At 35.8% G+C, this 26678-nt stretch overlaps 1 protein-coding gene across 3 annotated transcripts in view; it reads right to left on the minus strand.

Moving 5' to 3' along the window:
• Positions 1-721: 721 nt before the first annotated feature.
• Positions 722-26678, minus strand: part of PICK1 (protein interacting with PRKCA 1) — a 65353-nt gene continuing 39396 nt past the window's right edge. For all 3 annotated transcript variants that reach the window (XM_069831713.1, XM_069831712.1, XM_069831714.1), the window contains 6 exons: positions 24005-24133; positions 21072-21345; positions 19471-19604; positions 13516-13709; positions 13173-13425; positions 722-10491 (listed from right to left, as the gene is read on the minus strand). In XM_069831713.1, coding sequence (XP_069687814.1) covers positions 10399-10491; positions 13173-13425; positions 13516-13709; positions 19471-19604; positions 21072-21345; positions 24005-24133 — 1077 coding nt within the window. In that variant the 3' untranslated portion in view covers positions 722-10398. The remainder of the gene's footprint in view (positions 10492-13172; positions 13426-13515; positions 13710-19470; positions 19605-21071; positions 21346-24004; positions 24134-26678) is intronic.

Raw genomic sequence — 26678 nt, forward strand, 5'->3', positions numbered from 1 at the left:
CAACAATGCACAAGTGACCCCAAAGAAAATGCCTTGCAAGCAAAAAAGTAGGGCACAACTTGCAGTGTAATGTATTGCCTACTAGTGACACAATATCATTAAATCTGATGTCCTCAAGCGATGAATGGTGACATTCAAGACATGGATTTGTTGTTAAAAATATTACATATCACCAAGTTTACCAGTTGAATTTTTCTGCACTCTGTATAGTGTGTTTAATAGCTGGGAAAGGACAACATAACTTTGTATGCATTTATATTATTTATTTATTATTTAATGTACCGAAGTACATTCTGCATCATCTGCATGGAAATATCATATGTACTTCGGTACATTAAATAATATATATGATATGCGTAAATCACTTTGTGATTTAAGACGGCGCTTATTCCGTCGGATCCCGGCCAACTAGTCACTCATAATGAGTGCACCTCAGCACATGTGTGGACTTCAATCCTACGTTCATAGACATCTATGACGTAGTGCAGAGGGCGGCCACTAGAGGGAACCCAAGCGTTGGAACTTAAACTGAGACGATTCTGTCCGACACCGGGGTGGGTATCTGGTGTGGCTTAGTGGATAAAGCATCAGCACATAGAGCTGAAAACCCGGGTTCAAATCCCGGTGCCGGAGAGAATTTTTCTCCGTTCCATTACTCTTTCATCGTTTGTATGCATTGCCTAGATACATATTATTTCAATTCTATTGAAACAACATGGAATAAGTTTAAAAAAATTAAATTTAATAAATCTTCCTTCTTCAGAAGTAATAACAGAATTGAAGTGAGAAAACGGACATTACAATAGAATTTATAACAGAAATAAATAAAAGATTTCAAATTTACTATCAAGTGTACATAATTATTAATACAATACTGTTAAAGCTAATGTGCAAAAAATAAGAGATGAATGCAAGAAACCAACAGGAAAAAAAGTGCACTGATATAAATCAGTACCAATAATGATGCAATATAATGCCTCATAACAATATTTATAACCATCCTCACTTTTACAATAATTTTTGTAGTATATCAAATAAAATATCAAATTAAAAACAAAGATAAATATATACATTTCTAATTATATGATCTTTATGTATATACATTGAATGGTGCACATATTCTAAAAGTCACACACACTGGCAAATCATTACCGAAGTCTATTTGAATCATGACTTAAAAAATCAACTAGATTATTAATGTTTCTTTAATGTTTAAATTTCACCAGATTATTAGCAAATATTCAAATAAACCATGACTTTATAACATTAATAATAATAATAATAATAATAATAATAATAATAATAATAATAATAATTTATTTGTACTGGCAGAGTTAAGGCCATAGCGCGTTCTCTTACACTCTACCAGGTCACAAAGTATACAAGCAGTGAAACTTTAACAAAAAATTACAGAACAGAATATTAACATATTACAAAAAAAATAATAATAGTAATAATAGCATAACAAAAACGACACTAAACAACATGAAAATAATACCATAATAGAAAAAAGAAAGTAAAATACATTGGAATATAATAAAAAAGCAACTCATTTAGTACAAATAGTTAATATGGAAAACTTAAGAAAAAATATAACAAAATGGAATGTAATAAAATAATATTAAAGAGATTTAAAAAAAATTCACTCTTAAATTCCTATAACATAATATGGTAACAATGTCCTAAATCAAGATTCAGACGCGAACTTTCCAAAATCATTAGGTCAAAATGCCTCTTGATAATTCATACACAGATCTGTACTATAGAAGAAATGTTACAGTGTAAAAAACATCTTCTAAAAGTAGTTTAAAATCTGTATTTGTGTAATAATTTGTGTGTAGAATAATGGAGCATGCATACTTGAAATGGCTCTCTATGAACGTTTACTTTTCTTCATATGCTAGGCCTGGAGACCAAATATAAATATTCTATCTCGATTTTCTATACAATACTGAATTTCTGTTGACATTCCACTTGTGTTTAATGATAGTACAGTATAACATACAATTCATAGTAGACAATGTAGTGTAAGGTGTGATAATGCATTGTCTTCACTATAGTCCCGTCGCTCTTATTTCCGGCAGCCAATCATGTTGCAGGTCAGCTACATTTAAACGTGTGCGTCTTGTCATTTGCTACTGATGATGTAATGCATTTCCTAAGGCTCGATAAATACTTAATATAATCGCCCGCCATTTTGGCTCTTTTGTTGGTGTTCGCAGAAATCACACAAGGACGTTATTTGCCGCTCAATTATTTGCTCAATTACAGTGCATTTGATTTATTATCATAGGAGTTACGACATGATAATGTTTAACGGTGCAGCAAATAGATTCATCATCTGGTAGCTCGGCAACAAAAGAACAAAAATGGCGAACGATACTACCTACCTAGACTTTATAGAGCCTTCACTTCCTAAGATGTAAGCAAAGGGGAGGAGTCACACCGGAAATAACAGCGACACGATTATAACTACAAACAGAAAGGTTACACCAGTATTTGAACAATATATTTAAAACTTTTCTTTGCTTGTGTGTATGTTAAAGTCTGAATTGGCAGCTACTAATTTGTACATCACTTTTCCTTCACTGTATTTACCAGTGTATGAACTCTCAAGGGGCATTTTGGCTTGATTTTGTCGCAAATTCCCTGGTGAGATACATAATATAAAATAAAATATTTTTGTACTCTATTAAGGTAACAAGGTTTTAACATCCTTTCAAACACGACATTCCATGGAATGATATTTACATATAAGTAAAGCAAAAATTAAATATGAGATTTTAGGCTTTCACAGTTACAAAGCAGAATTTTTAATTTTCACCTTTGTCTTGAGATTTCATATCTGTGACATCTGAGAACTACTTAAAGGTTTCATTACCAAGATCATACCCTACTTCTCAGCAATTAAATCTGTGACCGGGAGGAAAAAGGTCTTAAGTTAATTTTTTGTGAAAATGAGATTTTGATATTTTCTGAAAGCAGAAACAATTCTCTACAATCGGGTAAAACGGCTAAAGTCAAATAAGACTCCTGACTGGATTTATAGAGCGTTACCAAATGTCCTAAGTACTTTTTGAATCGAGCACACACAGAATAAAGGAGTTAAGAATATTTAATACTTTATTCCTTACAAACTATCACGTGTTTACTTTCCTATTAAAAAGCTCTAACTTGTATTTTAGCCATTTTATCACATACTGATGCCCTTTCGTTTTAAAACTTTAAGCACCAGGGTAAACAGTCCTATAATTGTTTAAGACCCATTTTGCATTCATAATAATTTACATTTCTCATTTATTTTGACATGAAAAAGGTCTTATGTTTACATATTCCCTTCTACTCAGTTTGGCTTCTAGTATTAAATGGGCTTAAGTGCGGCTATTTTTGGAAGTAAACAAGAAAATTGTTAAATGAGAAACATTACCTATTTTAGAATAAATATAAACAAATAATATCCAGGAAAAACCTCTTAATCAAAAAAACTCTATAATTGACACCAATTTCAATCTTTTTACTGCTCTCCTGAAAAGTATAAAATTTTTACTTAAGACCTTTTTTCTCCCGGCGACAGAAATAGTCATAAATTACTCAATTTCTCATTCTGATAACAATACATAAGAAAATAACAAGTAAAATCACTTTTTTTAAGCTTTTTGTTTCTGGGTAAGTAGTAAACTGGACTGAATTGCGGTCATAGAGGGAAGACATTCTTTTTCTACATTGAGATCTGTCTAGGCCAGTGATTCTCAACCTCTAACAGACTGTGACCTGGTAAATTCTTTTTCTATAAGATGGCAGCCGATCTCAACAAATTTACTCGCAAATACTTTTTCAATTTCTTTAAAGTTCATACATTTAACTAAGGCAAGTATTAATAATTAAGTATGGCGTAATCATAAGATATAAAAAGAGTATAGGTACACAATGAAAATGGCGTAATATGTTGACAAATAATTTAATTAATTATCAATTACTTGATTAATTAAATTTTGTAGCATGTTGTAGTTTCCTCAAGCCAACATCATTATAGTACATTATGCAACGAGCCTATAATGGCAGTAATTAAGACGCGAGTATGTTTATGAAACGAGCACAAGCGAGTTTCATAATTTTCATACGAGCATCTTAATTACCATTATAGGCAAGTTTCATACGACTTTTTATGCTCGACTATATTTCTAACTTTAAATTATTCATAAGTATTCATGTTATTCTTATCTGACTGGGGAGTGGAACTGACCTTGTGCAATATCTCGTAAATTGTGAGATGTGCGCAGATGCGAAAGTATTGATTTTTTCCGAGAAACAAATGTCGATATTGACCTTGATATAATCTAGAGAGTAAAATAAACATTAATCTTGATATAACCTTGAAATTGATTTATACATTGAAAAACGAGATGACAAATTGAATTTATTTGAATATTATTTACAATTAACGCTAATTATTATAGTAACAGAACATAACCTTCTGCGACAGTATTGGATTTCCAGCCTCCGTGACATTTCGCTAGTTGTCTTTCGATTGCATATCCGAGAATAATTGATACTTGCGCTTTCATATTGCTACAATGGTGTTTTCTGATTGGTGGAACACCTGAACTTTAGTGAATAGGTGTACTTTAATGAGGTCCATTAAAGGGCTGCTATCAGATGTATAATTACTACATTTCGGCATGGTCGAGCATAAATTAATTTATGATAATTAATTGTCATTGACTTCTTATCCCTTTCTGATCACCAAAAAATTATAAAATTTATAACACTAATCATTGTATTATTAAATTGATTTTAATGATGTTGGTTTGAAAAAGAAAAGGTAATGGAAAGAATGATTATGCACTTTAACTCACCACAGAAGTCAGCTAAGCAGGGAAAGTAGCAGAACGGTGTCAATATGTTGGCGAAACACTTTATTACACACGTACATGCCAAATGTTTTTATATGCAATGTAAGTATAAAATGTATGAATCTTCCAGTTTTAAACAGTACTTCCAACACTAATTAATATTATGAATTTAAAAACGTAGCAGATTAACACAGCAGTAATTATAATACAGTAGAACCTCTATTATCCGTGGTAATGAAGGGGATGGGCTGAACGGTTAATCGAAAAAATCGGATAATCCATACCATAAATATTTCGTAATTTTCTCCGTGGTGTTGTGTTTAAGATGCTAAATAGTGGACAGTTCACTAATTTTATTCTGGTTGTCAACAACGGGTTTTTAAGGGGCAAGAAAACTCTTTATAATGGCTGTCTACAGAAAAATAGGAATAATGGTCTCAATTGTAGATTTACATACTTTATATACTCTATCCTTGTTTTTTTATTAAATATCTCAGTTATAACTCCAATCTCGTATTCTGATGCGATATGAGCCATAGTTTCCCTTTCCCAAACCATTCAATTATTTGCACGTTTTTCAATACATTTTCTCTTGACACCCGTGGGAGACATTTTATATAGAAATTATACAGTAGGTCCACCACAGTGGACTAACAGTTAGCACGCATGACCGTGAAACGAGCGAGCCCAGATTCAAATCCTGGTTGAGATTTATTCCGGAGTTTTCCCTCAACCCATTGAGAGCAAATGCTGGGTAACTTTCGGCGCTGGACCCTGGACTCGTTTCACTAACATTATCACCTTCATCTCATTTTGACGCTAATAACCTTAAAAGTTGATAAACCGTCGTAAAATAAACAATTGAAAGAAAATAAAAGTTATATAGTACGGAAATTCGAACAGTAGACCATAGTGTGTAACGATAAAGGATTGTCATAACGCTCTCTTGAAAAAATACGTACTAATACAGACCTGGGCATTATTAACTCGATTGAGTCACTGCAGATCACCCTTTAACTCCACATTCCCCGGCTTAGACAGTTTTGTTTCGGTATGGTATGAGCGGAGAGGAAGTCAGTGATGGATTGTATCAGGCTTTTACGAACTTACGGCTCTTGCTGGTCATCTAAAATCCACCATTGATGCAAAGAGCCTTATTCTGCGTTTGTTTATAAGGTGGTGTAAGCGAAAAGGACATGGTTGTGGGTGTCTTTGATCCTGTAACTTCCAGTCTTATGCCAGGGTTGTACTAATATAATATACAAAACAGTATTTCGTGTAAATTAGTTCTGAAATAAAAGCGAAACAAAAACAGTTGGATAATCCGCCAATTGGTTAATAGGGTGACGGATAATTGGGGTTCTACTGTAGATCGAAAAAGTGAACCTTAATGCATAATATATTATATTTTTTATTGCACCTGAGAATTTTTAAGGTTTTAGCGATGCTAGTGAGACTTTGTTGCTGTTTTCTGTCTGTTAGCTTGTTAATTCTGGGATGAATCGAAGTGATATCCAAAAGCAGACAACCATAAAGTTGCAGCAGGTGGTTCCTCTGTTTCGTTTAAATCACAGTGGCAGAAAATGCATTTTCACAAATATATGTGGTGGGAAAATATATTGAAACGTTTGTAAGTCTGAAAAATTCTCAATCATTCAAAAATAAGTGTCCTGATCACTGATTGATATTTGCTACATAGACGTTATTTAGTTCCTAAAAAATATTTAGACTATAAAATGTTTATTCATGAAAAGTGTTTGGAAAATAAAATGACAAATTCCAGGAGAATATCTCGTGGCTCAGTATAATTGATGTCAGGGCCTGGCGGTTGAGAAACACCAATCTAGACAGATTTGTATTTTAGTTGTCCCAGGTAATGCAATGACTACCATATCCACCAGTATGCGAATTCAAATCTGGTTGGGAACAATGGATTTTTAAGAGCAATAAAAATTCTTAGCACAGCTTCTATTAGAAGGAAAGTAAAGCAAGGGATTCCACGTCACAGATTTATATTATGTATTAAAACAATGTTCTTTAATGAGAGGGCTTTCAACAAATTCACTATCATTTATCACCAACATCAGAATTACACTCCATTAGTAGAGACAGTCAAAATTCGTGACTCGCAAAATCGCGAAAAACCTAGATACCAAATAAACATAGTTTAAAACATGGTTCACATAAAAAATATCATATAATTACACATTTCAACTCGCGAAATAATCGCGAAAATCCTATGACTCGCGAATTTAGCATATTTTCTGTCGTTATTCGCAATTTTTCAGCAATTAATATTCAATTCAATTCAATTTATTTGGCCATTAGACATACAGTTTTAGGCTTCGTCAGAATACACTGAAAAATATATAAATACATTTTAAAAAACACTAATAAAAGAAACAGTAAAATTTAAATAATACAATGAAAACATTAAATAATTTGAAACTTTTAAATTAAAGAAAACTAACTAAATTGCAATTAAACTTATTTATTAAAATAAAATTTCATACAAATTTGTGTTGAAAAACTCAGCAACAGAATAAAAAGGATTATTTAATAACCAATTGTAAAATCTAGTTTCGAAGCTATTGGTTGGTAATTTATAATATTCACTGGGGAGCTTATTATATAATTTCATCCCCATAATTAAAAAGTTTGTGTTGCTCTTGTGTAATCTACAATATGGAATATTAATTTGTTCACTATTTCTAATTTCATGATCATGTATATTGGCCACTAATGAGTAACTGTCGATATTTTGTCGAGTGTAAAGTACTAGATCATATATATACAAATTTATGATTGTTAAAATCCGTGATTGTCTGAAAAGTGGCCGACAATGTTCCACATAGTTTGATTTACATAAAATTCTAATGGCTTTCTTTTGTAAAATCAAGACGCTTCCAATTTTGGTTCCATTTCCCCAGAAAATTAGGGCATATTAAATTATCGACTGAAAGAAAGAAAAGTAGGCACATCTTAAATAATTTTGAGAAATGCAAGAGAGAAGAACCATTCTTTTCAGCACTTTCTGCAGCTGAAAGGCTCCAAGGCAGATCTATTCCCTCTCCCTGTTCCAACTAGGTGGAACTCTTGGCTGGAATCAGTAGAATGGTTGGCAGACAACTGGAAAGTTCTCTTCAAATTCCTTCAATCAGACCGAGGGAAGCTTTCAGTGCTGCTTCTATGCACATCCATAGTTTCAATGAAGATGAACGGAAAATCATTCATGCAAAGGCTATTTTTGTTAAGTCACTGTCTTCTCTCCTCAAGCCAATGCTCACTAATTTTGAGACAAACTTTAACCAATCGCTGGGGAAGTTCACCCTAAGATGAAAAACTTTAAGAAACAACTAGCAGTGGTTTCGGAGGGTACTTTCAGTGGTGTGCTAAATCAGAACTTAAGTCAGCTGAAAAGCCAAATGAAGAGTGCTGCAAGGCAAATGGAGGTTAAAATAGGCAAACTAATGCTGGAAGATCCTGCTCGTAAACTTCTTCAACCGGCATCACAACTGTTTTACAGTTTGTTAAGCACTGATGCAACTGAAAGCAGTTTGAAACCTCTCTTTGATCAGGTGCCAACCTTAAAGAATCTGTCACCTGACGTAGCAGTACATGCATACAATGAACTGAAGGACATAGTTAAAAATAATCCTGGACTTTCAGTGCGAGAAGGTTTGCTGTCATTACGTGACGATCACAGTGATTCTGTGGACGGAGCACTCCAAGCTATATGGGTTCCAGTTTCTAATGTTGAATGTGAACGTTTTTTTCACAGTTCTCGTGTGCGCTAACAAATAGAAGAACAAACCTTACAATGACAAACTTAGAACTGTTGTCTGCGTACAACTTTCAATGTTGTTGTTGTTTGTTGTTTTCTAATGCCAGGCGTTTGACAATAAAGTCATTTGACCTCTTGCACTCCAATATTTTTCAAAAATATTATCATGGCCAGCCACTGACGCACAGATTTTGAGGTGTTCCGAATCCATTTCTTGGTTTGAGTTGCACAATGGGCAGTTAGGGGACTGATATATTACAATTCTATGCAGGTATATGGCCAAACAATCATGGCCTGTTGCCAATCTAAATGCAGCTACAGATGATTTTCGTGGTAAATCGGGAATTAATTGTGGATTATGATGCAGAGAGTTCCATTTTTTCCCTTGAGATTGTGTTATCAAATTTTGTTTGTTGAAGTCTAAGTATGTAGATTTAATAAATCTTTTCACAGAGTAATATGTAGATTTAGTAACAGGCCTGTAAGTAGCAGCGCTGCCCTTCTTTGCTAATGCATCCGCATTCTCGTTTCCCAGGATTCCACAATGGGATGGTATCCATTGGAATACAATTCTTTTATTGAGTGATTTTAGTTATTTCTGCTGTTTGAGATGAAGGTGTGTGTTTAGAGACTATTGATAGAATAGCTGCTTTGGAGTCTGACAATATAACTGCATTCTTAAATTTATTGATGTGGCATTGAAGATTCCTGAGACTTTCACAACTTTCAATGTTAAAACATAATGTTAAGTATCTAAGAATTGTTGTCAACGTAAAACTTTGAATATATAATTATAATTGTCAATTATCTTAAGCAACATAATAATTTAATAAAAAGGGTGAAAATTTCAGGATTACTCAAGAAATTTTCGTTTTCACTCATGAATTTTTATCCTTTTTAACCAAGAATTTTAGCCCCTTTTATTCAAGAATTTTGACTGTCTCTATCCATTTAGTAGGGACCTGAATTTTTAGCATCTATTTTAATCAAAATTAGCATCTATTTTTCTCACAATTAGCATCTACTTTTCTCCAAATTACCATCTCCTGTATAAAAAGATGCAAGGTAAGAAGATTTTTTTTCAGTCTACCCAGTATTTACTTCTTCGCTTCACCACTGCACTCAATTGACTGGATTTGCTTCTAAAAAATGTGTAATCTGCTGATAAAACTTTTGATTAACAGTCATGCTGATTTATGATTATTGAGTTACCATGTCAAGATGATGTTGGATTACTGACGTCATATTCATAACCTGTATTTGCTATCAAACATGGCGAAAGTTCTGAACTGAAACAGTACAGAGAAATGGAGAAAAAAAAACACGCTATATGCAGATATAATGTTAATGTACTTATTATTATTATTTAAAATACTTGAATTAGAAAAGAATAAGTGCGATAAAGTATAATGAATAAGAATTCTTTATAATTATTTTATTTATCCAAACCCCATTTCAGTAAAATATGGTAACTTGAAGCAGTTATACAACTGTTGCAGTAATTTATCTGAGAAGCTTGCTGCTTTCAATTCTATACATTAATATCAGTACAAGGTTTAAAAGTACAATACTTTTTCACAAAAATATTGTAAGTAGAGGATGGATAATAAGCAAGACTAAAGAAAACCTCTTTAAAGAAATCAACTGGTTCTGAAATGTACGAATTACATTTCCTTATGCCAATTTTCTATCACACATTCTTCAATGACTTTTCTTCAACATTTCATATCCAAGTAACATCTGTACTTCTTTGAAGAGAATTCAGTCTCCGAGTTCGGGAATTAGACTAACAAATTCCTCTTTGGCTTCATCTGCTTGTAATAATTCATCGTCATCTTCATCTTCAGCTCCATCCTATACAAAAATAATCTACAATAATTATCTGCAATGATACGAGGGGTCATCATAAAGTTTTAATTATCACCTCGAAAAAATGAAGCTGCAACCATGAAACTTGGTGATGGTGTTAGTCCATTTCTACATATTCACCCTTCAACACGACACATTTTTCCCAACGATGGATGAATTGACGGAGGCCTTGGTTGTAGAAGTCTGCATTTTGGCTGTTCAGGAAACGTTCCACCTCAAAAATCACCTCGTCATCATTCTGGAAATGTCTGCCACACAGTGGTTTCTTCATCCGAGGAAAGAGGAAGAAGTAACTGGGTGCCATATAAGGAGAATACGGGGGGTGAGGCAAAATTTGATAGCCTAAAGAAGCAGCATGTGTGACTGTGTCCTGTGCAGAATGAGCTGGGGCGTTGTCATGAAGCAAAACGACCCCCTTGGACAGCTTCCCGCTACGCTTCGTCTTGATAGCCTCCCGTAACCTCGTCAGGAGATTTCGGTAGTATGCTCCTGTGATGGTTTGCCCCTTCTGAGCATAATCTGTCAGCATCACACCTTGGATGTCCCAAAAAACATTCAGCATCACCTTGCCTGATGATGGTTGGGTCTTCGCCTTTTTCGGTGGTGGTGAATCCACGTGTTTCCACTCCCCGTATTCTCCTGATATGGCACCCAGTGACTTCTTCCTCTTTCCTCAGATGAAGAAACCATTGCGTGGCAGGCATTTCCAGAATGACGACGAGGTGATTTTTGAGGTGGAAAGTTTCCTGAACAGCCAAAATGCAGATTTCTACAACCAAGCCCTCCATCAAGTCATCCATCATTGAGAAAAATGTGTCGCGTTGAAGGGTGAATATGTAGAAAAGGACTAACACCATCACCAAGTTTCATGGTCGCAGCTTCATTTTTTCGAGGTAATAATTAAAACTTTATGACTATATGTTATGAATAATTTTTTATTTGTATGGTATGTGAATATTCAATGGATATGTAAGAAATAAATTTTTGTGGCTGGAAAAGACAGACAAGAATTATATCTAACAATGCTATGTTAGGAAATATTAAATTCAGGGATAGAACTTAAAAGAGTGCACATTAACATAATTAGTTCAAATCAAGCAACTAACTGTATTTAGTAACATGATGTAACTTGTTACTGAGATTTGGGTGATGGTAACATTTTATACATATTCATAATATTTCAGCTTCTTCATTTACACACTGTCATACAAGTAATTGCTAGGGCCAGGATTTTTATGCCCTAAAAATCGCCAAAATATACACTATAAAATATGCACTTACGACCTAAAAATTCCAGAAATATGCTCTATAATATTAAAAATATGCCATAATAAATTCAAATAATTTTTTATAGCTTACTTTGTAGGTATAAACTGTACCTCGAATGACAATCAGAAGAGAAAAAGGTGAAATTTAAAAAAATTCTAGGCATATAAATTTTATTCAAAACAGAAAATGGTAACTTATTTTCATAAACTTTCATTATATCTATATTATGAGACCTGAGTTGCAATGAATACCTTCTGCAAATTTTCAAATGAAAATAATTTTCTTTTATCAGCTAACAAAGTTTTGTACATAGAAAGCTTCACTGCCCTAGCTGTGGTAACAAAAGAAAATTATTCTGTACCTCTTTTGCTGTCTCTCACACAAAACTTCTCTTTTTAAAATCTGATAACAAAGTAGTTTTGCCTATTCTCAGATCCAGTTGCTTCAAGTGAGATGCCTAGCAACTTCTTTCTCTACCTGCATTTGTTGTGACCCATGCCCATTTGGGGTCAAGTCTATTTTCCATATTTCACAGAGTAGGGGAGGAAAATTAAAGGATATACTTCTAAGAAATACAAAGAATGAAGGAAACCAACCTCGCATATATACAAGTGTATAAAACGCTTCAAAAGGTAAAAATATGCTGAATATGACCAATAGATCATTAAAACATGCCATATCAGGATAAAACTGTAAAATATGCACAAATATGCTCTAATAAAGGATCTTAATTTAACTGTTTTTCACATGATGGATTTCTGTATATTTTAGCAACTCATTGAACTTATAAAGAAAAATATGTTAAATCATGAAAATCCTAGCCTTAGTAATTAAAATAATAGAACTGTAATGATGAAACTAATAAAATAATAAGAATTCTGCAGGAATTTATCTGAATGATAATAAGAAAGAGAAGAACATTACAGAAACGCAACTGTAAAAAAAACATCACATTATCCCTCTTCTAATTTTGTAGTGAGGATATTTTTGGCAGTTTACAACACAAATGGAGGTAACTTTTATCAGAACAGTATAGAACACAGACAACAGGATTATAAAATATGAGAGGGGTAGCAGGAATAATGATAAAAAATTCATTCATGCAAATCCTGAGGCAGAAGCTATCCTGTATGAGAGACAGTTACTTCAAAAATAATCTCATAAACAGTATCAACCTTGCTAATAAGGTGATAAGAAAAAAAAATATATATATTTTTTTCTTGTGTGAAAAGTATTTTTTGGTCTAGCCCTTAAGTGTTTCCTTCCATGATGCTTGTCTATCCAGTGCCATATCTTCGTTTTTCTGATTCGCTGTACTTCCTGCTGTAGTAGTTTGGATAATTCCAAACAAACAGGAAGTATAAAAAAAAGAATTGATGTACAATCATTCCACTGACCTGGACAACAGGACTAGTAGACTTGTACTGAAATGCTGATCTTGCTAGATCAACTTCTATCGGAAACAGTGAGTTCCCCTGAAGCAAAGTAAGAGTCTCTCCGTGAAATTCAGCCAACCCAGCCACAAGTCGTTGAAGTTGCCATACTACATCTTGCACGTGTTTATTGTCTAGTAACTCCATTTTCACTAGTACATCCGAACGTAGACGTGCAAATCTCGCTCGTGCATCCTGCCTACATCGTAGAATCAATCTAAAAAAATAAATAAATATTTAAAACGTATGATACAAAAGAATTAATTAATATGTGACAGACTGTTGGAAAAAAATGTTTGATTATTACCTATATTCATAGTTTCCAGTTTCTACACGATACAGAGGTTCTTGGAGTGCTCCATAACTGTACTCTTCGTCATCCATCTCTTTCACTTTAAGACAATATGACAAATATTCAAACTTGGTATCTGCATATTTGCGGATGGTCAGCTTTGTATCAGGTATGGCTTTATACAGATATGTGCCCAGGTCTGATAAAATCTGGAGCAAAAAAATTAATATTACTTTCTTGTAGCTTATAGCAGCATGTGTTTCAATATTATCGTTAACTAAGTTTGCACTTAACTAATACAACATAAAAGGTACGGTCACACGTCGCTACTTTTGCTGTGCAACTTTGGTACTGCAGCTGCAAAAGTTGCGTGTCGTGTTCACACGTAAGCCAAAAGTAGCATGCTTCACGCTACTTTTCGTGCTGCGCAACCCGAGTGCAGCAAAAGTTGCAACTGGAGGTTGCAAGTCTGTTCACACACAAGGCGCTACTTTTGCAGCTGCAGTCATGCTGCAGGTTTCCATCTCTGTGTTGACTTTTCAATATACATTTTGTGGTTATGTTCGCATTATTAAGAAATTCATGCGAAAGCTTACTTATCTATTATTTGCTTTTCTGTCCTAACTAGTATTCAGAAATTGACATTATTTTTACTATAAAGCTTTTAAAAATTCCTAAATACTTAAATGATAACCAACAGCATATTCAAGTAATCAATGTTGACAACTCTCCTGTTTGAAACTACGCTACGGAAAATTAAAAAAATTAATTATATCGTCAGCAAATATGCTCAGACTGTGTTGTTCATTTAATAACTGTTACAAATAATTTATTTTCATTACATCTAACATTAAAATATATCCAAACAATAAAAGTATCATTGGCACATTTGGGTGGCAACACTGGTTGCAACCGCAGCAAAAGTTTCAACAAAACCGATATAAAAAATGCTGCAGCTGCAACCCTGAGAACCCTGTTCACACGTCGCTACTTTTAAGCTGCGTGCAGCATGAAAAAGTAGCAGGCACCAGGTTCTGCAGCCGCTACTTTTCGGGTTGCACCGTTGTTCACACATCGCAGTACGAGATTTGCGCAGTTTTTTGTACTGCAACGCTGCAAAAGTAGCGATGTGTGACCATACCTTAAGAGATATAAATTTTGACATGAAATGGTATGCAGATAGGCGAGTTAAAAATAGGGCAATTTATTTGCAGAATAGATCCAGAAACTGGCATGTTCTTTGAAAGTTCATGAAGAACTCACTGCCACAACAGTTCATTTATTTCCACATAAACAGTTGCTTTCTGGTTCCTTTTATGTCACCAATATTGGACGCAAGCCACTCATTCATGATACGGTCTTTATTTTTTTAAGTGTCACACCTGAACTTCAAGATTATTTCACATACACTTCATTTCTAATTTTCCTCTAACTCGATAAATTTTACGTCATCACTTAATGTTAAAGCCACATTTTACGCAACTTTTTCTTTTCACCAGGAAATCACTATGCTTGCGCTCTGTCTAGCTACAACAGTATATGGGTGTGAAAATCATTGAATGGACTCGTCTGCCTAGTCAACAGGGTAACAAAATTTGACTGACAGGCCCTCGTACCCTCTAAATTTTTGCAAAGAAAACTTGATTTTTTTCTTTTTAGTGACCTGCATAGTTCGTATATTCCTTGAAATTACAAGCTGTTTCAAAATAAAGTCTGCACAAAATATTGTTTCCGTTTTATTCACGAAAAACTACACATAATACATACCAACTTCGCCAGGACAAATAAATTGTATGACTTGAGGCTTTCCTGGCGTTTGATGTAGAATAACTCTTCTCGGGTTCTCAGCCAGGTGAGTTGGAGATTTGCTTCCAAGCTTTCGATGGCTAGCTCTGCCATCTTCTTCAGGGAATGAAGTGATGTTGTTGTTGTTGTTTTCTAATGCCAGGCGTTTGACAATAAAGTCATTAGACCTCTTGCACTCCAATATTTTTCAAAGATATTATCATAACTAGCCACTGAAGCACAGATTTTGAGGTGTTCCGAATCCATTTCTTGGTTTGAGTTGCACAATGGGCAATAAATATGATTCTGTACCATTAAAGTAGTCCCCGCCCAGAGATCTGATTGGAGGACTATTTTACCTCCGGATAATTTTACCTTAATGATACTCATTTCATATTGGAGTTAAATGGCAAGTTGTAGCCGATTTAAGTGAACACCATATTTTAACATTTTGGTGGCTACTTCATTCACACACAACCCCCAGAATGTCTGGAGGACCACACCTGCTGTTGGTCGACGGGTCCATTGGACCTAGCTGGGAGATCTTGTTGATCACCAGCTTTCCCTCCTTAAGCCACTGGAGGACGATTTTAGTGCCATAGCAGGTCAGCACTAGGAACAGAAAAGTAGAAAGAGGAGGAAGGAAAGGGAAATGAACCCCTAGGCCTCGAATGCTCTAATGCCGTTGGGGTCGAAGAAAGTAAGAGTTCAGTCAGAGAACTGGATAGAAAAGTGTAAAGAGGGAATTAGGTATTGAATAGAGGAAAATTATACCAAATTCAGTCATTAACTCATCAAGCTGACCAGTGCTAATGGATGAGTAGCCCCACCCTTTAGTTCAGCTCGTAAAATTATGCTTACTAACAGCTGCACCACGGGAAGGTAGGGATGGGACATTGGGTATTTGTCCAGGTTGGTTCCTTAAAGCCTTCAATGGGAAGGATTAATGGCTCTCCCCCCTGTATCCGACAGATACCCTTTTGCAGCCGAATGAAGTGATGTGGGACCATGTCTAGCCGGTATATATGCAATAATAGGGCTTCCCGCTGCGGGCCAATCAGGAGCTAGTTCCTAGTCCCGACTGCCAGGCACATTCTGGTTGGTGGAAGCGATAGCCAATCAGGAGCTAGTTGCTGGTCCCGACTGTCTGCCGTGTGCTGGTGGTCTAAGCGTATTGATGGCAGGTTTCCATGCTGTACTCAGGTGTAGACCCCCGTCTCTGTTGAAATTATTGCCATCTAGCTGGATTTCGATGGCTTCCTTGATAACCAAATCCCAGTAACCTGATGTCTTGTCCAAGATGGTGGTGGCACCGAAATCTATCTTGTGACCAGTTTCTAGGCTGTGTTGGACTACTGCAGACTTATTGGGGTAAGGGCAGCGGGAAGCCCTACTATTGCATATATACCAGCTAGACATGGTTCCACATCACTTCATTACCTGAAGAATATGGCAGAGCTAGCCGTCGAAAGCTTGGAAGCAAATCTCCAACTCATCTGGCTGAGAACCCGAGAAGAGTTATTCGACAAATAAATTGTTCTGAAATAGAATTCCGGATTATTCAGATTCTGATTTGAACAGATTTCACTATAGTATGTTATGCATTATCTGGCTCAGGAATGACAGTTGTCTCTTATGTTTTTACTCATATGAAAGAGATGTACTGTCACTAGGGGTGTGATTTCTTGGTATTAACGATATAAGCGAAATGTGTTAAAAACTTAATTTTATGGGTGGAAAATGCAAATGCCTTAATGCAAGCCCCAAATTAAGTGAAATACAACCGCGAATTTTCGCGAAATAGGTATAAATTCATGAAATTGCTTCATAATCACGATATTTTCACCAAAAAACACGTTTCATGGAGGAATTCGTACGAAAAATTATTTTTTCTTCTAAATAATAATAATAATAATAATAATAATAATAATAATAATAATAATAATAATAATAATAATAATAATAATAATCCGTGGCGCTACAGCCCGTGAAGGGCCTAGATGATGATCCCCCCAGCCGTTATAGCTGATATTGGCAACCGGATTTTGCTACCTATCGTAGCTCCCCAAGTGCATCACGATGCTGGGTGGGCACCGGTCCCATACACTGGCCGAAATTTCATGAGAAAATTTCTTCCCCCATGAGGACTCGAACCAGCGTGCATTCCGTAACACGAGTCCTAGGCGGAATGCCTTAGACCGCGATGCCGCGGCGCAGGACTTTTCTTTTAAAGTAAAAGTGAAAATTTTCTTAGTTACAAAATATACACGAACATTTCTATATATCTGATCGTTCAGCATTACATGCGTGTGGTATTTGGTAACAATCTATGCACAGTTCCAGGGAGCAGAGCAAGCAGACAAGTCATTTCTCTTTCCCGCAACAACTGCCTTTCTGCAATTAAGAAGACAGTGCTGTCACCACCTCACAGCCAAATGAAATTTATAACTAAATTCATAATTATTATGAATTTAGTTAATAATGCAAACAATTTTCTGTTAGTTTCAAAGGGATTTGTTTCAATAATAATTTTAAAAAATGTTATTTTATTATTTTTTAAGTTTCTTTAAAGTGCGAAATATGTACGAATTGTTTGTTTTTTACGAAATATTCACCAAAATCAAACCATTTAAATCACCGAAATTAGGGTAAAATAATCACCATAAAATCACACCCCTAGCTGTCACACATGTATTAATGTTCTTGCAGAGGGTAAATGCCTGCTGATCCTCTTTGATCTTGACATGGTTAATAAGTTGTTACCACACTGACACAATCACAGCCTACTATTGTTATTTCTTGTAAAAACTGTTTTACACAACCTCCTGTTTCCTCATCACGAGATTTCGCGGGGTTCTGTTCGTTTTCCTCACTAAAAAAATTACGTCATACTTCTGCTCATGACAGACAACAATATAACAAGCTGTAAATTACGAACACTTATTCCATACGAAGTTTAGGTATTGTGACAGCCGGGATATGATCTGACGACCGACAGAAGGAGGGCAAGGTTGGTGGTGGCTTGGCGTGGCAAATGAAGTTGTGCACGCATCTGCTTCCTGGGGTATGTGCTGTGGCATAGAGAGGAGAGGAGAGGAGAGACGGCGACCGCGGCAGAGGGGGGGAAGTAATGCATCTGCGACTGAGGGGAGAAATCCAGAGAAATCGAGAGGCACCATCTTCTCGGTATCTGGAGATTGATCGCGAAATCGTATTCTCTGGAAACTATGGTTTAGTTATAAATACGACACGCGAGTGAACTTGAGCAGTTAGTTAGATGCAGTAGCAGTTGTTGTTGTAATCATTGGACAGCAAGCCAGCCAGTCTTGTGTAGCAGTGAAGCCAGCTTCGAGACTGGAGTTCGACTTGAGTGTGTCCGCAGCTGTGTGAGCGTCCGAAGTCCTGAGTTCGAGTGCAGTGGACCGCAGTTGGGGACCTGAGTTCGAAGTTCAGTGGACTGTCTCTGAAGGTCTTGGGTTCGAGATACTGTGAACTTGAGTGACTGAGCTAGGAGAACTAGCCAAGGCAAACGAACTGTGAACTGAGAACTGACAGTTCTGTGTTGTAAATAGTGCTTTGTGAACATTAGTTAAGATTAACAGTTCATTGTTGTTCTCAATAATCCAAGTAAATTGTCATTGTCGCCTGTGGAGTGCAATAACGAATACTGTGTTACTGTGTGGAGTGGAAATCCCATTGTTGACGGAAGTGTTTAAACTCAATTATAGAAAGTGATTATTGTTGAAACAATAAAGTTACATTGTTGTTTTGTAATAAAAGTTACAACTTATGGAATTATACTAGGGAACCAAATTTCTTAATCGTAAATGTTGCCATTGCTGAAAATATGGCATAATATTGGGCTATTGGTAGAAATAAAACTATGGTACTTTTACATACCATAATAATTTCATTATGGTACTTGGTGCATTGTGTAATATTGTGTTACAGTTGGCAAATAAATCTTAGTTTGCAGCATTTGTAAATTGCAAGCAATGCTTATATGGATGCTTCGCTCTTGGCCTATGAACAGGTTTATACATAAAAGGAACAAAAATGAAGAATTATAAAATATTACTGAAGCAATGGGAAGGCTACATAAAAGTTATATTGAAACACTTTGATCTGACAAGAATACCAATGTCTATAATTTAAATAAGTTTCCATGCTTCTTATTTAACTTACAGGTTTAACAGACTTCAGCATTTTTATACCGCATTTTTCCATTTGGCGATGATAATCACCGAATTGACGAAAAGCTTCACTAGCTCTAGGCTGGGGTTCTCGAACTCCAATTCCAGCAAACGTATCTCCAAAGGCTGTTGAATAAGACAAGATATGAGCATCAAGAAGAGTCTAGGACTTTTCCTTGTATAATTATATACAATATAGTTTTGTACTAGTGTATTAATTCATGAGAGATATACCTAAATTACTAAAATGCAATGACATTAAGTAACACAAGGAACCGACATATAGACAGCATATCTTTTAATAATAAAACATATTTGTACCGGTATCATACTTTGCAGGAAAATTGGTGTAATTTTAATTCATGTGCACTTCAAATTCAAATAAGCAACATTTTGTATTGTTTTGATGCTAATGATCAGCCGTTTAGTGTTGTCATACAAAGTCAGAACAATGAGTAAGGTACTGGCCCAAATCTGAGTAATGTTGCTCTACACAAAGAAGATTTAATAAAATCAAATAATTGATTAAATGGCGATCTTACTCGTGTTACTTATGTAAGCATGTGCGGCTTACAGCTGTTTCGGTGCTATTCGACACCATCCTCAGATTCTACTAGATCTCAGCGCTATCTCAACTTCGCTGCCTGTTATGTGGGTGCATTCGTGTGATGAAGAGATGTGTCAAATAGTGTGTGTGTTCTGAAATTGATCTGTGTGTTGAGAATTTGATTGGGGTGTGTTTTAATGTGTCTGTATATTTCATGTTGTTCTAGTGTGTTGAGGTTTTGGTTTTTGGGTGTGTGTGTGTAGGATTTGCATGTCTGTATTTATGTTATTGTATGTGTGGTTAGCATTAGTTATGTGTTCGGCATATGCAGATGAATTGTGTCCTCTGGTTATTGCTTTAATGTGTTCTTTGTATCGAGTTTGGAATGATCTGCCTGTCTGTCCAATGTAGAAACTGTCGCAACTATTGCATGTGAGTTTGTATACGCCTATGTGGTTGTATTTGTTTGTGTGTTGAGATGTCTTTGTACAAACTCACATGCAATAGTTGCGACAGTTTCTACATTGGACAGACAGGCAGATCATCCAAACTCGATACAAAAACACATTAAAGCAATAACCAGAGGACACAATACATCTGCATATGCCGAACACATAACTAATGCTAACCACACATACAATAACATAAATACAGACATGCAAATCCTACACACACACCCAAAAACCAAAACCTCAACACACTAGAACAACATGAAATATACAGACACATTAAAACACACCCCAATCAAATTCTCAACACACAGATCAATTTCAGAACACACACACTATTTGACACATCTCTTCATCACACAAACGCACCCACACAACAGGCAGCAAAGTTGAGATAGCGCCGAGATCTAGTAGGCTCTGAGGATGGTGTCGAATAGCACCGAAACAGCTGTAAACCGCACATGCTTACATAATTAACACAAGTAAGATCACCATTTAATCAATTATTTATATTCAAGTGTTAAAAGTAGTGTACGAAAGATTCAACATGGATTAATAAAACCATAAAGAAATTACAGTAATAAATTATGATGATACCTTTGTAAACTTGCAAGAGATCAAAGAAGGCCTTCAGAACTCTCTTGGCATGTTCAACAAGACCTCGGTACATCATCTCTATCTGCTCCAATTCCTCCAACTTTTTCACCAATGTATCATTGCAGAGGATGGCACGTGAGAGACCTAGAGCATCTGCTGTTGCTGTGCTCATATTTTCTACAAGTCGATGCTTCACTTTCTTCAGAACAATATCTAATGTCTTTCCTTGCTGTGGATCTGCATGAAGTTTATTGTAATTGATTGTCACTTCGTCCTGGAAGAGAATTTTTTCATTAAATATTTCATATTGAGGGAAAGGAACTGGCCACCCTAATCCATTATCTCCTGGCTTAGTTGTCTCATGAGTGATGTCTTATTGGTGTCACTTATGAGATTCAAACCTGTCTTTGGACAGTTGACTAAACAAAACCTACATTTATGAGGTTCAAACCTGTCTTCAGACAGTTGACTAAACAAAACCTACATATCAAGTCAAATTTTTCCCCTTATATAATTCTTCTAATTGGTGTCTGAAGTAGAGATGGGATAAACTGTTCTTTTTAAGAAACAGTTTCGACTGTAACTGTTTCATGAACGAAACTGTTCCAAAATAACAGTTTCAAAGGAACAGTTTCATAAGAATATGTTTACATCATCAGTGCCAAGTGTTCCAACTGTCATTAACAACTACTCTCACACATGACTGTCTGAGTCATTGCATATGTTACAATGTTAAAAACATTGACAATATAATTAGACATGGTACCATGGCCTGAATGACAATGATACTCTAGGTCAGCGATGCAGAACTGTGCTCCAACTGTAGCATACATCATGAGCCGGACTACGTCATTCATTCCTTCCCCAAGGCCACGCATCATCCACATGACAAGGTACAGAAGATTTGTATTCACTGTCTAGAGGTGGAATTCGAAGCAATACTGGTCGGAAAGTCCTAGTTTAAAGAGCAAAAGGGGAAAATAATCACAAAGCATGTTGTCTCATTTGTGAACAGTTAATTGTTATAATTAGAGCCCGGATGTTTAGGCATTTATTTTGATTAAAATTGGCAGGCATATAGGCACTAAGAGAGAAGAATCGAAAAAGGATAGCTGCCCTTGAAAAAGGGGTACTGAGCGGTAACAGCACCTAAATTAATTGTAGATCAACAATATTCTATTTTAAATTTAAATTTTATTTCAATTTAATTTATTTTTGGGGGGCAGCTATCCTCGACATGAATAATTTATTTTTCATATATAGAGCTGTACAGATGGTTATTTACAATTAACAAGGAATGTCTTAAAACATTAATGCCTATATCATGAAGTTCCAAAAGATCGATATGGAAATGATGAAAGAAATTGATACAAAATCTTGATATAGTGCCCCTTGCACCAAAGAGCAAGGCAATTACTTCCCAGCGACAAACGGGTATGCAGTATTTCCCTTCCAGATAAGGAAAGCAGGGTTCATAATGTCTTTTCTTTTCCAGATCTACTTCTTGTGGTTGAAATTCGGCACCCTCAAATCTTATAGTGGGATCGATTATGAAGCCAATAGGCAGTGAAATAGGTATTTATTAATCACGGAAACAGACAAAAAATAGACAAATACAGTACTTCATTAGAAGTAGAAAGATCTTTTCACCAAGAAAAACGTTCTCTCTGACAGGCAACTCACTATGCCATTTTGGTAATTCCAGTCATATCCTTCGCTGTTGCAAAATGTTGAAATATAAAATACTTTCTTCATCGTTCATTATTTTTTCACAAACTTTGCACATCAGAATAGTACTATCAGTAGATAGCGTATCTGAACCGAATTTGCGGACATAACCATGTAGTTTATTACTTAAGTATGCACTCACTTTCGGCATGATAAATATTGCAATAATCATGAAAACTGGAGATGTTTAATACAAGTTCAGTTCCAAACTAACATAGTATTCTAATTGCTACAGTGAAGCGGCTATAGCTTCCTGTCTCTACTTTCTTTCAGAGATCGGGAAAAACCGACTGTGTATTGTCTCAAAAAGAGGGATGTGAGAAGGGATTAGAGATTCTAAAGTACGCGTGACTTGTGTGAGCAAGCAACAATAGTAACGAGACCTGGAGACTTGCTTTTAATACTTTCCTCATCCCCTTTCTTTCGCTGGTAAACCCCGAAATTACTGAGCATTGAGGGTTATACTGTTCAAACATCTTTGTTAAGTGACATAAAGGATGGAATCGGTAGGGGAGAAAAGTTTACGACTTCTTGGAAACATATTATGTATTGCTGGAGAATAAGATTCTCAGCAAATATTTGTGTGAGGTGAATATATATTTTTAATTTGTACAACCATTCTTTTTTGTTTTTTTTTTTAATATAATTTATGTGCGGTTTATTTTAAATGCATTAAAAATATGGAAAATATACAATAACGACGTAAAAAGGGTAAAAAAGAATTTAACCTTAAAATAGGCAACAGAAGCTAAAATAGGCAGAAAAGGCAAAATAAAAATTGAGTCTATCATCCCCAAATGTGTGGAAATGTGTTTATCTCTAATAGGTCTTTCATACATACACTCAGTTTAAAAAAGGCATTTTGCCTAACATCCAGGCTCTAGTTATAATTATTATGGTCGGAAATACTTTCGTCATTTTTTCCGTGAGCACTTTTATTGTAATCCGCCACATGATTGTAGACGAGTCACGGAGAAGTCATTCAACGCCAGTGGACTGTGGAAGAGGAACCAATGCTTTCCCCATGCTTCCACCTCTCTCCCTGTGAGTTCTGGATCCCTGCTCTAGCAAATGGCAATGTCAAAGTAAAGAATATTTATACAATATTTCAAATGTTCAATGCCTAACAGAGTATCAAGACAATTATTCCACTCTCAACCATATTAAATGACACATTATTATTAGGTTTAATATAAATTTCTCACCTTACAGGCTTGTATCATCTTAGCCACCTCAACTTTAGTTTTTCCCTTAACAGAAGCTCCGTTAACACCCACCAATTCATCTCCGCTTTGCAATGTGCCATCTTTTGCAGCCGGAGTGTTATCAAATACCTAATTGAAGGGCAATCCAAGAAAAAAACTTTATAACTCACAAATCACTTCAAAATTACAAAATACTTTTTTATGCTTACTTCACTTACAGATGTGAGAGCACAGACAAAACACTGGAGCAGCATAGAATATTAGGCACTGAGAAAAAGATATGAGAGTTCAATAAGTTTTATGAAAGCACAGTTACCTCAGCTGACTACGAAATATAATATGAATTTATTCAGGATTAGAATTGAAATCTCAGATCTTATTACAAGTACATTATAGACTCTAGTTCGAGGAAAAGGTAGTTCCTATAAATGTTAGCATTTATTGAAACTGAGGGGAACACTAATGACTGAGCACACGTGTTGAGTAGAGATTTACGGTAAAATGTTTTAGATTATATAATTTTTTAAATTAGTTATTTCACGATGCTTTATCAACTGCTAGCGTCTGAATGAGATGAAGGTAAAATGAATCCAGGGTCCAGCACCGAAAGTTACCCAGCATTTGCTCTTAATGAGTTGAGGGAAAACCCCAGAAAAAACCTCGAGGTAACTTGTTCCAACCAGGATTTGAATCCAGGTCCGCTCATTTCATAGTCAGGCATGCTAACCGTTATTCCACAGTGGTGGACCTATGTATATGCATATTGAGAAAGTGTACATTAGATATTTCTGTGAGAAAATGTGACATGCTGTCGCTACCTCAGCATTGTTTTCTTATTATATGGGTCATGCAATGATCCATCTATGTATGTACAAATGCATTTTTCATTTGGAAATTATGTAAAAAGTATTTTTAAAGCTATCTCTCTACCGAGACATACTTTTTTAACAATCTCTTCAAAAAATATTAAATAATGTGAATAATTTCAAGGAAAAATTGTTCCGAGGCCGGGTATCGATCCCGGGACCCTTCGCTTAGCACATGAATGCTCTACCGACTGAGCTACCCCAGGAACCATACACGACACCGTCACAATTCTTCCTTTATATCCACACAACTCAAGTGAGCTGACAAGACGCCAGAACTCAACTATGAGTGCACACAATACTCTGTGTGACTTAAATTGTGGCTTTCTGTTAACGTACCACAGTAACGAATGTGTGAGCTGACAAGACGCCAGAACTCAACTATGAGTGCACACAATACTCTGTGTGACTTAAATTGTGTTTTCCGTTAATGTACCACAGTAACGAATGTGTGAGCTGACAAGACGCCAGAACTCAACTATGAATGCATACAATACTCTGTGTGACTTAAATTGTGGTTTTCTGTTAACGTACCACAGTAACGAATGTGTGAGCTGACAAGACGCCAGAACTCAACTATGAATGCATACAATACTCTGTGTGACTTAAATTGTGGTTTTCTGTTAACGTACCACAGTAACGAATGTGTGAGCTGACAAGACGCCAGAACTCAACTATGAATGCATACAATACTCTGTGTGACTTAAATTGTGGTTTTCTGTTAACGTACCACAGTAACGAATGTGTGAGCTGACAAGACGCCAGAACTCAACTATGAGTGCACACAATACTCTGTGTGACTTAAATTGTGGTTTTCTGTTAACGTACCACAGTAACGAATGTGTGAGCTGACAAGATGCCAGAACTCAACTATGAGTGCACACAATACTCTGTGTGACTTAAATTGTGGTTTTCTGTTAACGTACCCCAGAACTCAACTATGAGTGCACACAATACTCTGTGTGACTTAAATTGTGGTTTTCTGTTAACGTACCACAGTAACGAATGTGTGAGCTGACAAGACGCCAGAACTCAACTATGAATGCATACAATACTCTGTGTGACTTAAATTGTGGTTTTCTGTTAACGTACCACAGTAACGAATGTGTGAGCTGACAAGACGCCAGAACTCAACTATGAGTGCACACAATACTCTGTGTGACTTAAATTGTGGTTTTCTGTTAACGTACCACAGTAACGAATGTGTGAGCTGACAAGATGCCAGAACTCAACTATGAGTGCACACAATACTCTGTGTGACTTAAATTGTGGTTTTCTGTTAACGTACCACAGTAACGAATGTGTGAGCTGACAAGACGCCAGAACTCAACTATGAGTGCACACAATACTCTGTGTGACTTAAATTGTGGTTTTCTGTTAACGTACCACAGTAACGAATGTGTGACTTAAATTGTGGTTTTCTGTTAACGTACCACAGTAACGAATGTGTGAGCTGACAAGACGCCAGAACTCAACTATGAGTGCACACAATACTCTGTGTGAGCTGACAAGACACCAGAACTCAACTATGAACGCATACAATACTCTGTGTGACTTAAATTGTAGTTTTCTGTTAACGTACCACAGTAACGAATGTGTGAGCTGACAAGACGCCAGAACTCATCTATGAGTGCACACAATACTCTGTGTGACTTAAATTGTGGTTTTCTGTTAATGTATCACAGTAACGAATGTGAGTTGTGTGGATACAAAGGAAAAATTGTGATGGTGTAGTGTATGGTTCCTGCGGTAGCTCAGTCAGTAGAGCGTTCGCGTGCTAAGTGAAGGGTCCCGGGATTGATACCCGG

This window comes from Periplaneta americana, chromosome 7 (assembly GCF_040183065.1).
Source record: "Periplaneta americana isolate PAMFEO1 chromosome 7, P.americana_PAMFEO1_priV1, whole genome shotgun sequence".
In the NCBI taxonomy this organism is placed as follows: Eukaryota; Metazoa; Arthropoda; class Insecta; order Blattodea; family Blattidae; genus Periplaneta; species Periplaneta americana.